This window comes from Cololabis saira, chromosome 9 (genome assembly GCF_033807715.1).
Source record: "Cololabis saira isolate AMF1-May2022 chromosome 9, fColSai1.1, whole genome shotgun sequence".
NCBI lineage: Eukaryota > Metazoa > Chordata > Actinopteri > Beloniformes > Belonidae > Cololabis > Cololabis saira.
Genome location: NC_084595.1, coordinates 13,458,083 through 13,470,352, shown reverse-complemented (window position 1 = coordinate 13,470,352; position 12,270 = coordinate 13,458,083). Strand labels below are relative to the sequence as shown.

At 38.5% G+C, this 12,270-nt stretch overlaps 1 protein-coding gene across 1 annotated transcript; it reads left to right on the top strand.

The window, feature by feature from the left end:
- Positions 1 to 2,576: 2,576 nt before the first annotated feature.
- Positions 2,577 to 9,306, top strand: LOC133451236 (T-box transcription factor TBX2-A-like). The gene is made up of 7 exons (XM_061730209.1): positions 2,577 to 3,050; positions 3,131 to 3,398; positions 3,609 to 3,755; positions 3,840 to 3,946; positions 5,105 to 5,214; positions 5,337 to 5,755; positions 8,834 to 9,306. Exons 1-7 carry the CDS (start codon positions 2,737 to 2,739, stop codon positions 9,137 to 9,139), a joined length of 1,671 nt encoding a protein of 556 aa, XP_061586193.1. The 5' UTR covers positions 2,577 to 2,736; the 3' UTR covers positions 9,140 to 9,306.
- Positions 9,307 to 12,270: the final 2,964 nt, after the last annotated feature.

The following is a 12,270-nucleotide window of genomic DNA, read 5'->3' as shown; positions in this document are numbered from 1 at the left end:
ACTGACAGAACTGAATTATCACTGAAGGGGGTAGGGGGGTGAAGATTGCATTTACATGTACTTTTTAACAGTGCAATAAAGATCACATCCTGCTGAGGAATATATTTCACATTTTGTTATTTTTCCAAATTGTCTGTTGACATGGTAAACTACCGCAACGGGCCACCAGCTGAGGAAGAAGGTCTGCTGACGTTGACTTAATTCATTCTGACCATAATTTGACATATAATGCTAACACACTTAACAATGCTAAAAATGTACGCCACATTTTTCTGTCATTCATTAAAAATTGTTTTTGAGTGATAAAATGCTTTGTGGAATAGATGTAAACCTCCGATCAAACAGTTTTGCTGATATTGTCACATGAAGAAGAGTTGCATTCATGCCACATGTAAAGCGTCAGAACCTCAGCCTCCTTAAGGCAAGGCAAGGCAAGTTTATTTATATAGCACAATTCAACACAAGGTAATTCAAAGTGCTTTACATCAAAATTTAAAGCGGCAAGACATAAATAGACAGTAAATAACAAATAAAATGAAATACAATTATAAGAAAAGAAGGTAAAATAATAAAAAGCATAAGTTGCTGAAAGTAAGGGCAGTAGAGTACAGCAGGTAAGTATTTCATTTAGGAGTACGCTTCAGTAAACAGTAATGTTTTTAGGCCTGATTTAAAGGAGCTGACAGTTGGAGCAGACCTCAGGTCTACAGGAAGTTTGTTCCACCGGTGAGGAGCAGAATAACTGAACGCTGTCTCACCTTGCTTGGTTTTGGTTCTTGGGAACCACAACAAACCAGATCCAGATGAACCTCAGGGGTCTGGGAGCTTCATAGGAACTAACAGATCAACCATGTATTTTGGTCCAAGACCATTCAGGTCTTTGTAGACCAGCAGTAGGATTTTAAACTATCCTTTGACTCACTGGAAGCCAGTGTAGCGATTTCATGACCGGTGTAATGTGGTCCACTGGTGTTTGTAAGGACTCTGGCAGCAGCGTTCTGGATTAGCTGCAGCTGCCTGATTGATTTCTTGTTAAGGTCTGTAAAGATGCCATTGCAATAATCCAACCTACTGAAAAAGATTGCATGAATACGTTTTTCCATGTCTTGTTTAGACAGAATCCCCTTAATTCTACCAATATTTTGTAGGTGGTAATAGGCAGATTTAGTGATAACTCAACCCTGTAGGTTTATAACACCACCTGGCTCCATTACCATACTTCCAGAAGCTTAGCTTGTGATTTAAATGTCCATAAGAAGATACATCCCAACTGCATGCTGCTTACGGAAAGGAAAACCATAATTTTCACAATCTTATAGCCTATTGTTTGGTTTTAAAGTAAACAAATAATTAATACATTGCTTGATGCTTGTAATGACATTAATAGGATTTTTTGTTTTACTCTGACAAAACATTAAATCACAACATACAACACAAATTTAGCTGCATCTGGGGTTTCATACACTGATACAAATATTGTGCTTGATCAACTTTTTGCACGAGATTATTATGTAGATGTAGTATGTAAATAATACATTTTGCAAGTACAGTCAACTTAATTGTGTTAAGTTTACTTTATTTATCAAAATTAAGTTGACTTTACTTGCAAAAATTTTGCAAATGAATTTTGTACATACTAAAAATTAAGTCGTTTATACAAAGACTGGTCTTTCTTGATCTACAAAAATCTCATGTGAAAAAGTTGCCTTAATGTTTGTAAAGTAGATCAATCAAGATACTTTTTACCGTGGTGTTCTACTTAAACAAATAAAGCATGTTTAATCTAAACGTTGATCAATCTGCCCAATAGATTAAAATTGTTAAAGGAAAAGTAAATACAACAAGATCATTGCTTGTTGTTTGTGTTTATGAAAAGATTGGACTGGGATTACATAAATACTGCTTCTTAAGGAAAAAATGCACAATGTCTTGTTTTTTGAACAAATGCAGATTAAGTTCAAAACTAGATGTATTTATGTAAAGCAAGCAACTTCATTTTTAATTGTTAATATCACAGATTTAAATGTTATATTAACATGTGCTTAGATTTATTTTTTTCAGTGTAAATGCATGGATGACGCAAATGAAGGCTGCGATGTGGCTGCAAACTCTGGACATTCTTTGATTCATTCATTAATGGCATTTTAGTTTCAGCAGAACTGAGAGTTGCTTTACGCAGCACGTTTTCACACTTGACTTGTGTGAACTGCTGTTGAACGAACAGTGGCGGGTGGCGCGCATCCATCCTGAACCTGGCGCCCTCGCTCACGGAAAGTTCTCCTCGGGACGTGCCTGGAGCATCGAGCAATAAAAAGCTTGTAACCCAAACCCGCCGTCTAATCCAGCCTGGACAATCGATGTCAGACGGCTGCCCCTTCGGAAAAGGCCGAATCGCTGCGTCGTCTCCCCCGACTGCCACTTCCCCATCTACTCAAGGCAACATTTCCCCTTCACATGAAGTGTAATACTGTTTTAATCCTGAGGAAAGCCCAGCCCACCTCCTGCTGGGTGTCGGTCTGAGTTCAAACATGTAAAAAGGCAGATGAGCGTGGAAACAGACTCGGGGGTGGAGCGCGCAGGGCTCTGGATAGGCAAGACAACACTTTATTGGGAGAAAAGTAACAAGAACATATATGAAATAACTTTAGTCGACGTATTATGTTAGAGATATCCTGCACATGCAGCGCAAAACTCGTGGAGGACCGTGCGTAAAAGTTTCCGTTTTCTTCGCTGACCATGCACAGTTTCTCCAAGATGTGCGTTCCAGGAGAAGCGCCTCAAACTCTCCGCGCTGTGGCCGGAGATGCCTCGCTTCGTGGGAATATATTGCCTGGACCATCTTTGTTCCCAGCTGTCACATACAAGGGGCCACTCCATCCCGAGCGGATTTTCCACGCGTCGGAGTCAACTTCGCTGTTTTATCGGCCTTCCGAAATACTGAAAAGTACCGACACGGACGAAGATGAGCCCAAAGTTTATTTGGAAGCCGCTGACCTTTGGAGAGAGTTTCACGGGTGCAGCACGGAGATGGTGATTACAAAATCAGGGAGGTACATATTTGAAATTTACGCATGTAACATTTTGCGCTTATAGATATTGGAAAACTATAACGTCCCCGTTTTCTCTGCAGGCGCATGTTTCCTCCGCTCAAAGCCAGGTGCTCGGGGATGGACAGGAAAGCCAAGTACATTGTGCTGATGGACATCGTGGCGGCTGACGAGTGCAGATATAAATTTCATAACTCGCGCTGGATAGTGGCGGGGAAGGCGGACCCGGAGATGCCCAAACGCATGTACATCCATCCCGACAGCCCGGCCACGGGCGAACAGTGGATGTCTAAAGTGGTCAATTTCCACAAACTGAAACTGACCAACAACATATCTGACAAGCATGGATTTGTAAGTTTCAATACATTCTGCTAATATGTTTAAGGCGCACAGAGTGAGGCCTTCCATGTGGTGAATAAACAAAAAAAGATCACAAAACAAGTCAGATACCCTCTTCTTTTGCGTTATGTCACTAGATTTAGTTTAGGCTCTTGAGTCAATTTTTATTCATCCATCTATTTATTTTAATTTTATTTTATTGTATTCATTTATTTATTGCAGACAATTCTCAACTCGATGCACAAATACCAACCGAGATTTCATGTAGTGAAGGCAAATGACATCCTGAAACTTCCCTGCAGTACTTTCAGGACTTATGTGTTTCCTGAGACACAGTTTATTGCAGTAACAGCTTACCAAAACGACAAGGTAAGATTCTGTAGTCGTGAAATACAGTAGACCCTTTATCTGTCGGTTTTTGTAAATAACTGTGTGTTTTGTACAAATAATCAGATCACGCAGCTGAAAATTGACAATAATCCCTTTGCGAAGGGATTCCGAGATACCGGGAACGGAAGAAGAGAAAAGAGGCAAGTTCTTACATGGCCAGTTTGTTTAAAGTACATGAAGCTTCCTGAATACTTTCCAGTACTAAGTTGCAAAAATATATTTTTTAAAAAGTGCAATAATGCAAACTTATTACTTGGTCCCTTTCAATTTTCTTATACGTATGTGTCCCTTTATCCGTTTAAATTAGACACCGGCACCTATCAAATAGCTGTAGCATTTGTCTATTTCCCACAACTGAAATGGAATGATGCGTGGTCTCAAAAGTTTATACAGTGACGGCAATGACAATCTAAACTAACAAAGCCAAAGAAATGTCCGGATTCCCAGAAAACATGTGGGTAACACCCCTTGTTATGTCAGGGCAGCTGCAGCATCAGACATTCACACGAACAAGGATGTTTCCCACTCCTGAGGATCTTTTTTTAATTTAATTTCCTTTTATTGCTCTGGTAGAAAGATAATGATTTCTAGAGTCTTCTGGGTCAAGCCACGGGCATTTAAACAGAAGCAGTGCCTCTTCAGAGCTGGCGGCCCGGGAAGCGATGTCTTTGAATGGTTTATATCAGCCTGCATTGACAAAAAAGCAACCTTGAGCATGTCACTTAAATCCATTTTCATTTGCCTAACCTGTTTATTACATATGAAAGTGTTAGATCTTCCATTTTAATGTACATAAGAATGGATTTATGGTCATCTCAGAAACATGGTTTGTAAGGTTTAGTTGAATATTTACCACTTTTATCAGAAGTTTGTCACAATTCATTTGTGCAAGAATTGCATGGTACTGTATCTAGTGAAGTGGAGACAATATAGCTCTTCCAAAAATATGCATAGAAAAAAATTAATGTCTTTCCATGCCTTTTAAAAGTAAATAATTATATTTGGAAAAAATATATAAAATCCATGAAAGGATTAAAATAATTAAGTCATTACAAATATTTTCTTTTTAGTTCTTTATCCATTTTTCAAATATTTCTTATAGATGATGCAGAAACCGATCATTACAGCAAAAATACCACAAACCCCCCTCTGGGCAACCGTTGTATGTCCGAGCTACAAACTGCTGACCCAGTTCTGTCTCCTGAAAGCCAAACTTTCAGCTTTATCTGCTAAGCGTTGCCTTGACTGTGCATGAATGTGTAGACAAGATAATTGTCTTCAACAGATTCACATCATTTTGAAGTGCTTCCATTTTTTTTTTCTGTCAGAAAACTCCAGCAATCCCTGCAAAGCTCAAAAGAAGTGTGGGTGGCCAGCATGAAGTACGAGTCTGTAAAAACGTCCTCTTCACATGATTCTGAACACAGCAAGTCTTCAGGTACTAAAGCAAAAACGAATATCAGACTCCACAACTTTTTCTAATCATTTTCTAAGTCAACAGACAAAATATCGAAACTCCTGCATCTGTCTGACTGTGATTCTTTTTTCCTCTCTGTGAAGCCTGTGGAAGTGACAGAGACGACTCTGCGGAAGAATATCCTGAACCAAAGCTTTGTAAGACCCACCATGAAGCAGAAACCCAGTCGGAAGTTTCCATCACTTTCGGGACAGTGAAGGCTCCAGCTGGGACTCTGCACAAAACCACGGACCCCCAGCACAACTCTGCCGTCTCTACGGTAACCAAGGACTCAGACGAGGAGCAGGTGTACCCATCGCGCAGTCGCAGTGTGCACAGTCGGATTAATTCTCCTGAACTGAGCCGACATCTGTGGGATCTCAGAATCTCCAGAAGTCCTTTTCATCCGGCTCAGGTGAACAGCTGGTACAGCTGTGCTGCCGTGGACAGAGCAGCAGCCTGCGGGCTGAGACTGGCGGTTCCCACCGGGACTCTGCCCTTCCGCCTTCAACAACACGAGCTGGTACAGGCGCATTTATACTTCAAGTTTGATACTTTTTGGAGATTTGCAGAAAATGGCACCTCTAGCTTGGTTCGTAGTAGACAGTCTTGGTTTATTGGGTGTTCACTAGGAATGGGCGATATTTTACCGTTCACGATAAACCGTCAAAAAAATTCCCCACGGTAAGAATTTGTCATCTCCCGGTAAAAACGATAAATTCCCATTGATGACGTTTTGGTGTAAAGCCTGATTTATGGTTCTGCGTTAAATCGACGCACAACGTACGTGCGCGAGAAAGAAAGAAAGAAAGAAAGAGAAAGAAAGAAAGAAAGAAAGAAAGAAAGAAAGAAAGAAAGAAAGAAAGAAAGAAAGAAAGAAAGAAAGAAAGAAAGAAAGAAAGAAAGAAAGAAAGAAAAATAAATAAATAAATTCCCGTTGATGACGTGTGTGTGTAACAAACATGGTGGATCTGAGAGCGAGGAGCTTGAGTCATTACAGTTTTGCAGTACAGGTGGACTCATTTAATTGGTTTTTATTAATTCAATTTAATTGGTGTAGTTTAGTAGCATTTAGTATTAGAGCAGTGTTTTGGGGGCTCCAAAGATTGAATGTGGTGATAGATTTATAGTGACAAAGGTGGAGTTGAATTGGTATTTTTTTTATTGTCATTTTTATCGTTATTGGGATAAATGCCAGAAATTATCGTGATACATTTTTTAGTCCATACCGCCCATCTCTAGTGTTCACATTGACCTTTCAGTAAAGGGACAACAAAATCAAATCAAGGGTATTTGTATAGATCTTTACAATAGCCAAGAGTCCTAAAACAATAAAACAATAACCTACATGAAATGGATCATTAAAACCGACGTGTAAAAAATAGTTAATAAAACAGCACGTAAAATGGCAGATAAAACCAACACAAAACATAAAACCAATAGAAAAACACTATAGAAGGTAAGTGGAAATAGTTCAATATTATTGGATAGTTTGCATAATTATTATTTTATTTATTTTTTTTTTCATTTGTTGTGTTTTGAAGTTTGGGTGGAAACATCCACACATGTTCACGTGAGTTAACTTTAATCAAAAATGCCAAACACACATTTTGTGTGACAGTCAGGTAAGATCTTCATTATGCTCAAGTACATAAGAATTATTATCAATGGGCCGCTCGGTGGTGTAGTGGGTTAAGCAGCGGCTCATATACTGAGGCTACAGTCCTCCTGCAGCGGTCGCAGGTTCGAATCCCGGCCTGCGCACCTTTGCTGCATGTCATCCCCGATCTCTCTCTCTACCCCTTTCATATCTGCAGCTTGAATAAAGGGCCACTAGAGCCCAAAAAAATCTTAAAAAAAAAAAAAAAAAAAAAGAATTATTATCAATGATGCTAAAGTATATTATAATAATTACTGTATATTAGCTAAGTCTTTATATATTAAAATTCCTCCTGAGGAGGAATTTATATATATATATATATATATTTTAAAACAATTATTGTCATAATGCATGTTAATAATAAGGCAAAGTTAAATCTGACGCGTAGAAGATTTCTGACCTTAATGGATTTGATCTGGATTCAGATAATTAAACTTTATTTTCTAAACAGCATGATTCCTTGCTGACAGTAAATCCACACTCTGACTTTAGTTGACTGTTATATACTTGTAGTCTTGCAATAGCTTTAAAAAATACATTTTTACAGAATATGAAAATAAAATACGTCTCTGTGCCTGCTTTGCAGCCAGTCTTAGTGAAAATAACAGCGGTTTATTCTCACTGCCTAACTGCTATTTTGCTAAACAGATTTGTAAGAAATTCCTCAAGAGTCGGACAATAGCTGTAAAGTAAACTCAGATATTTTCCTGACGTTGGTTGGCTGTTAAGTAGAAGCTCATGTTTGATGATGCTGTCGATAAAGAAGAAACGTCTGGTAATGACTTAAAAGGAGTTAAACTGAGCTCATCTGTTGGTTTGAGAGACTGGATCTAGCTGGTTTTGTTTCTGGAGTCGGAGCGGCTCGTCTATATGGGCAGCGGCTCGATCAGAAAGTGAAAGAGTCGATGATACTGAGCAACGACTCACCACGATACGCGTGTATTAAAAATGACTGAGCGATGAACACTAATAATGAATGGATGGAAGAATCTGGTAGGAAGGCTGAAACTCTGGAATAATAAATTCAGTCAATTTCTCTTTTTACTGTCTGAACTAAATCTTTCTTTTACCATTCCTCTGATGTTAAAATCCTCCGGATTCAATCTGCAGCTAAACGTTCCTGGGAATTTTCCAGGAAACCAGATGAAGAATCAATCAAAATTTCATAAACGATGGGATTCTTTTTCTTTAACTGTTCAACATTGGAATATAAACATATGAAAAGATGTAGACTAAAAGAACTGAAAATGAAATATCTATAAGCAACGTACACAAACACACATGGATCTGTAACCAGAGCCCATAAAATAAGTCTTATACTCTTTATTAGATTTAAAAGAGTGGAATTAGAAAAGAGGTCCTTACCTAATTTGATCAATCCACACATTTTTTTTAACAAAACTCTTTTCAAATAAATGAAGTTAATGACAAAATGTAAACAAAAAATGTAAAAAAAAAATGTAAAGTATATTTAGAACCACACAAAACAAAATTAAATCAAGTTTAAAAAATAAATATGGGAAGATAACAAATAAAACCAGGAAAATACTAGACAGAAAAATAGAATAAAAATAGGGTTATAAGTTCAGGATTTTAAAAAATGGACACGACCAGCATCACATACAAAAAAGAGAAAAGATAAAAGATATTTGACTGTCTTCAAAACTCTTTTAGTGGTTTGAAGCAGAATGGTTGAATTGTGCCAAAGAAGTAAGGTGGTTTATTTTCAAACTTTAAAAGAATATATGGGTCATTGTCATTATGACTGACTCAAGATCTGAATGAGAGTTTCTAAAGGCGAACGCTAAAGTGCAGCATGTTTAACTAAAGCATCACATCTGGGTTGGATCCCTTTCAGCCGGTCAGGATCAGCCCAGGCCTGAGAGCTGATTTCTATTCCCTCTGTGGTGGCTGACAACTTTTCTGTCCTTCTTTTTTCAGGACTTGATGAGCCTCTCACCCTTTGGAGGCTTTGTGTTGTACCCTTACTCCTGCCTCTCTGCAGAGTCGGCTCAGTGCTTCGCCCCGCTGACTCGGTCCAGAGTGGATTTTAAAGCCTGTCCGAGTGCAAACAGCCACAATTTCTCCTCCTCTCCAATCGTGTCTTCATCTGCTCCTCCGGCATGGGAGTGCAGCTGTCTGAATGCAGAGGTGTTTCCTTCACCTCCGTCAGAGCAGAGAGCATTAGAGGATGACGCTGGAGTGGACCGCTGCCCGAACGAACCCCCGGCAGGGACAGAATACTGACCTGTCAGGCTGCTGGGGCTTCAAGACGTCTGCTGACACAAAACAGATTTCAAGACTTTGCAAGTCATCCAGGCCAGGTTTCAGACGTTATTGCTCGCATGACAATGACAATGTGTCTTATTCCGGTTTCCTTTGGGACTAAATGTATCAGTCAATAAATAACATATACTCCATTTTGTCTTCCTCTTTCTGAGCTGCTGCGTGTTGCACTATATTATTTATAAGTGAATGATGAAGGCTCATTAAATCCAGCAAGGGTCTGAGGTAATTCTAAACTAGGATACAATTCAGTTCTACATATATTTTGTTTAATAACGTCCAAATCACAAATGTACTGTGTATTTTTACATTTTTATCCACTCTCCACTGTAGCACCACTCTGCTGAGAAAATTCAGGGATATGTCGTTGTTCAAATGAAATGCAAAACACACGCCCCTTAAACAGTGGAACTTTATTTCTGTCCCAAAAAACAATTCCATATGTTCAGATTGATTATCACCTTAATTATGATTTAGTCTTGCGCAATCTGTTCATCTCCGTTTACAACCAGCTGAACTGGTCAACATCCACCACGTCTGTTTCTGAGGTGACCTGAGCCACAATAACTTCAGCCAACTATCAGAAATCGAGGTACACCTCATCAAGCCTATTAATGACTCATGAAAAGTGATGAGCATAACCTGTCCCATCTCAAATGAACTTAATGACAAGATGTAAGAAATAAGTATTGAGAATAATTTCCTGTAATAGTGACGTATAGGCTACAATTGAGGTTTATTTAGCCTAATGTTGCGATACTTGCCTTCATGCGGTTGACTTTATTCTCCATCTCAAGTCTCGCGTCCATGAAATGTGCACGTTTTCCTTGTTTGTCTCTTTCTCATTGAAAGTGTTTACTAGTCTTTTTCTTTGTTATTTTTTCCTTCGGCAGGTGTTATGCCAAAAAGTGCACGCCTGCCGAGATCTATTGAACATCCCGCTTCAGTCTGCTGTTCATTAATGATAAAATGTTGGAATACTATAATCTACAGGTCTGGCGCTATCGTTGACTGTTACACCATGGTTCACCTTTGACACCGAAGGCCTGCTCTTCATCAGTGAGGGTTTTTATACAGACGGGTGTAGCAGGCTAAATAAACATTTCACGTGCGGGCCATCGTGTTTAGATACCCAATAAAGTTATGTAAATGCTTCATAATTAAAAAATGAAGCCATCGTGTTTAGATACCCAATAAAGTTACGTAAACGCTTCATAATAAAATAATGAAGCACCATATACAGGACTGGCCTCCATGGCGCTTCATTATTTTTTTTCTCATTTCTTTGTGAACACTGTATGCACATTTTTAACCGTGTAATCTTTTAGCCTAGTGCATCATCTCATTCACCTATATTATTGTATTAATATTCCCAAATAGCCTAAGGACCGCGACCAACGCTTCTGTATTACGTCTGAAAGATGGGTGTTTTTTCTCTAAAACTTCTATACTTAATGTGACCAGAAATATGACAATCTAACAACGCACCTAAAACTACAACGTTTGTTTCCTTTAATATCCAGAGACCGTATTAGACTTAAAATCTGAATCTGTTAATTCAGTAAGCCAATTATGATGTGATACTATTTCCTTCCAGACTGTTACAAGACGTGACTAGCAGAACCTGCCAAAAAATGTATCCCCTATGCTCAGTACTGGAGTTGAGGGGGGATGGCAGCCCCCCTGAAATAAAAATGGTTAAAATCATCCCCCCTGTAAAACTACCTCCCCCCTTTCCATCCCTTATGTCATTTCATCAATGAATGTGGTATTACTGCTATTTCAACATTTAGAGTCATCACCAGAAAAATAACTTATTTGACCATTTTTACCTGGTTCAAGTAAATTTTCACTTGAAATAAGTAGAAAAATCTGCCAGTGGGACAAGATTTATCTTCTCATTACAAACAAAAAAATCTTGTTCCACTGGCAGATTTTTCTACTTATTTCAAGTGAAAATCTACTTGAAACAGGTGAAAATTGTTGTTTTTTTCCAGTGATGTCTTGTTTTAAGTATAATAAGATTTTTTTTACTAAAATGAGACATTTTAACTAGAAATAGGAAAAATATTCTTATTTTGAGTTTTTGCAGTGATCCATTTTACTTATCCTGTGTAGGACAGAGGCATATTGATAAGTTCAGAAAACGGTTTTTTATTTTCGTGTTTTGATGTATTTGATGTAAGCCCAGTGGACATTTAATATTAAATTAATATTTAATATTTAAAGCTTACAGAAGGGTGCATTTAACTGCTGCTATGTCATTCCTGCGGTATTTCTGCAGGTGTTTTGGTCAGTGCTATTATTTGTAATATATTATATTATTTGTAATCAGCACAAATGATCTGTCCCCATATGATAAAATCCACCATCCCCCCTGATTTTTTTTTTACAACTCGAGTACTGCCTATACTGGTAATGTGACAGTCTGGCATACGGTTATGTAACCAAACAATATTTAGGTCTGTCTATTTATCTATTTATCCTACAGAACTCATCCGAGCATTGTTATACACATCGATTAAAACAGTCTTTATCAAAGCTGTGCCGTGGAGAATACGAACCAAGTGATTAATAAACACGAGACAGAACAGATAATGTCCGATAACTGCGGCTCTGCGCGCTCCCGTGCGCTTCTCGGTTTTGTGCCCCGCAAAAAAATAAAGAATCTGCTTGTGCAAATTTGAGCGCTTTTTCAAATTCAGAGAGTCCTCTGATCTAACCTGGATTCTGTCATCATTTATTCCACAAACCAAACAATCTCAGCATCAACTTCAAGGAATCTCCAAAATGAGTCTGGTGCAAGCTTCCTCGTCCCTCCTTCACCATGAAGCCGCTTTCTTCAGGCAGTTTCTCACAATAAACTTCCACCGCTCCATTATTTCACCAGTTTAGGATGGAAATGATTTTTCAACAACCTCACCAAGTCAGAACAAGCAGCTTTTATCGTCGACACCTCAGTAATATCCTGGGACTACCGGTTATCAGATGGAAATAGCTCATCTTCTAAACTAACTTGATTAGTGAAGGCTCGTTAACATTAAACTGCATTACATTCTGATCTGAACTGCGTGTCGGTCCATAGACACCTA

What these genes read in the sequence shown, in the direction of transcription:
- LOC133451236 (XM_061730209.1), top strand. Translation starts at nt 2,737, where the DNA reads ATGCACAGTTTCTCCAAGATGTGCGTTCCAGGAGAAGCGCCTCAAACT. An exon ending in GTGATTACAAAATCAGGGAG is followed by an intron (nt 3,051 to 3,130) that starts GTACATATTTGA and finishes TTTTCTCTGCAG; the next exon opens with GCGCATGTTTCCTCCGCTCA. An exon ending in TGAACACAGCAAGTCTTCAG is followed by an intron (nt 5,215 to 5,336) that starts GTACTAAAGCAA and finishes CTCTCTGTGAAG; the next exon opens with CCTGTGGAAGTGACAGAGAC.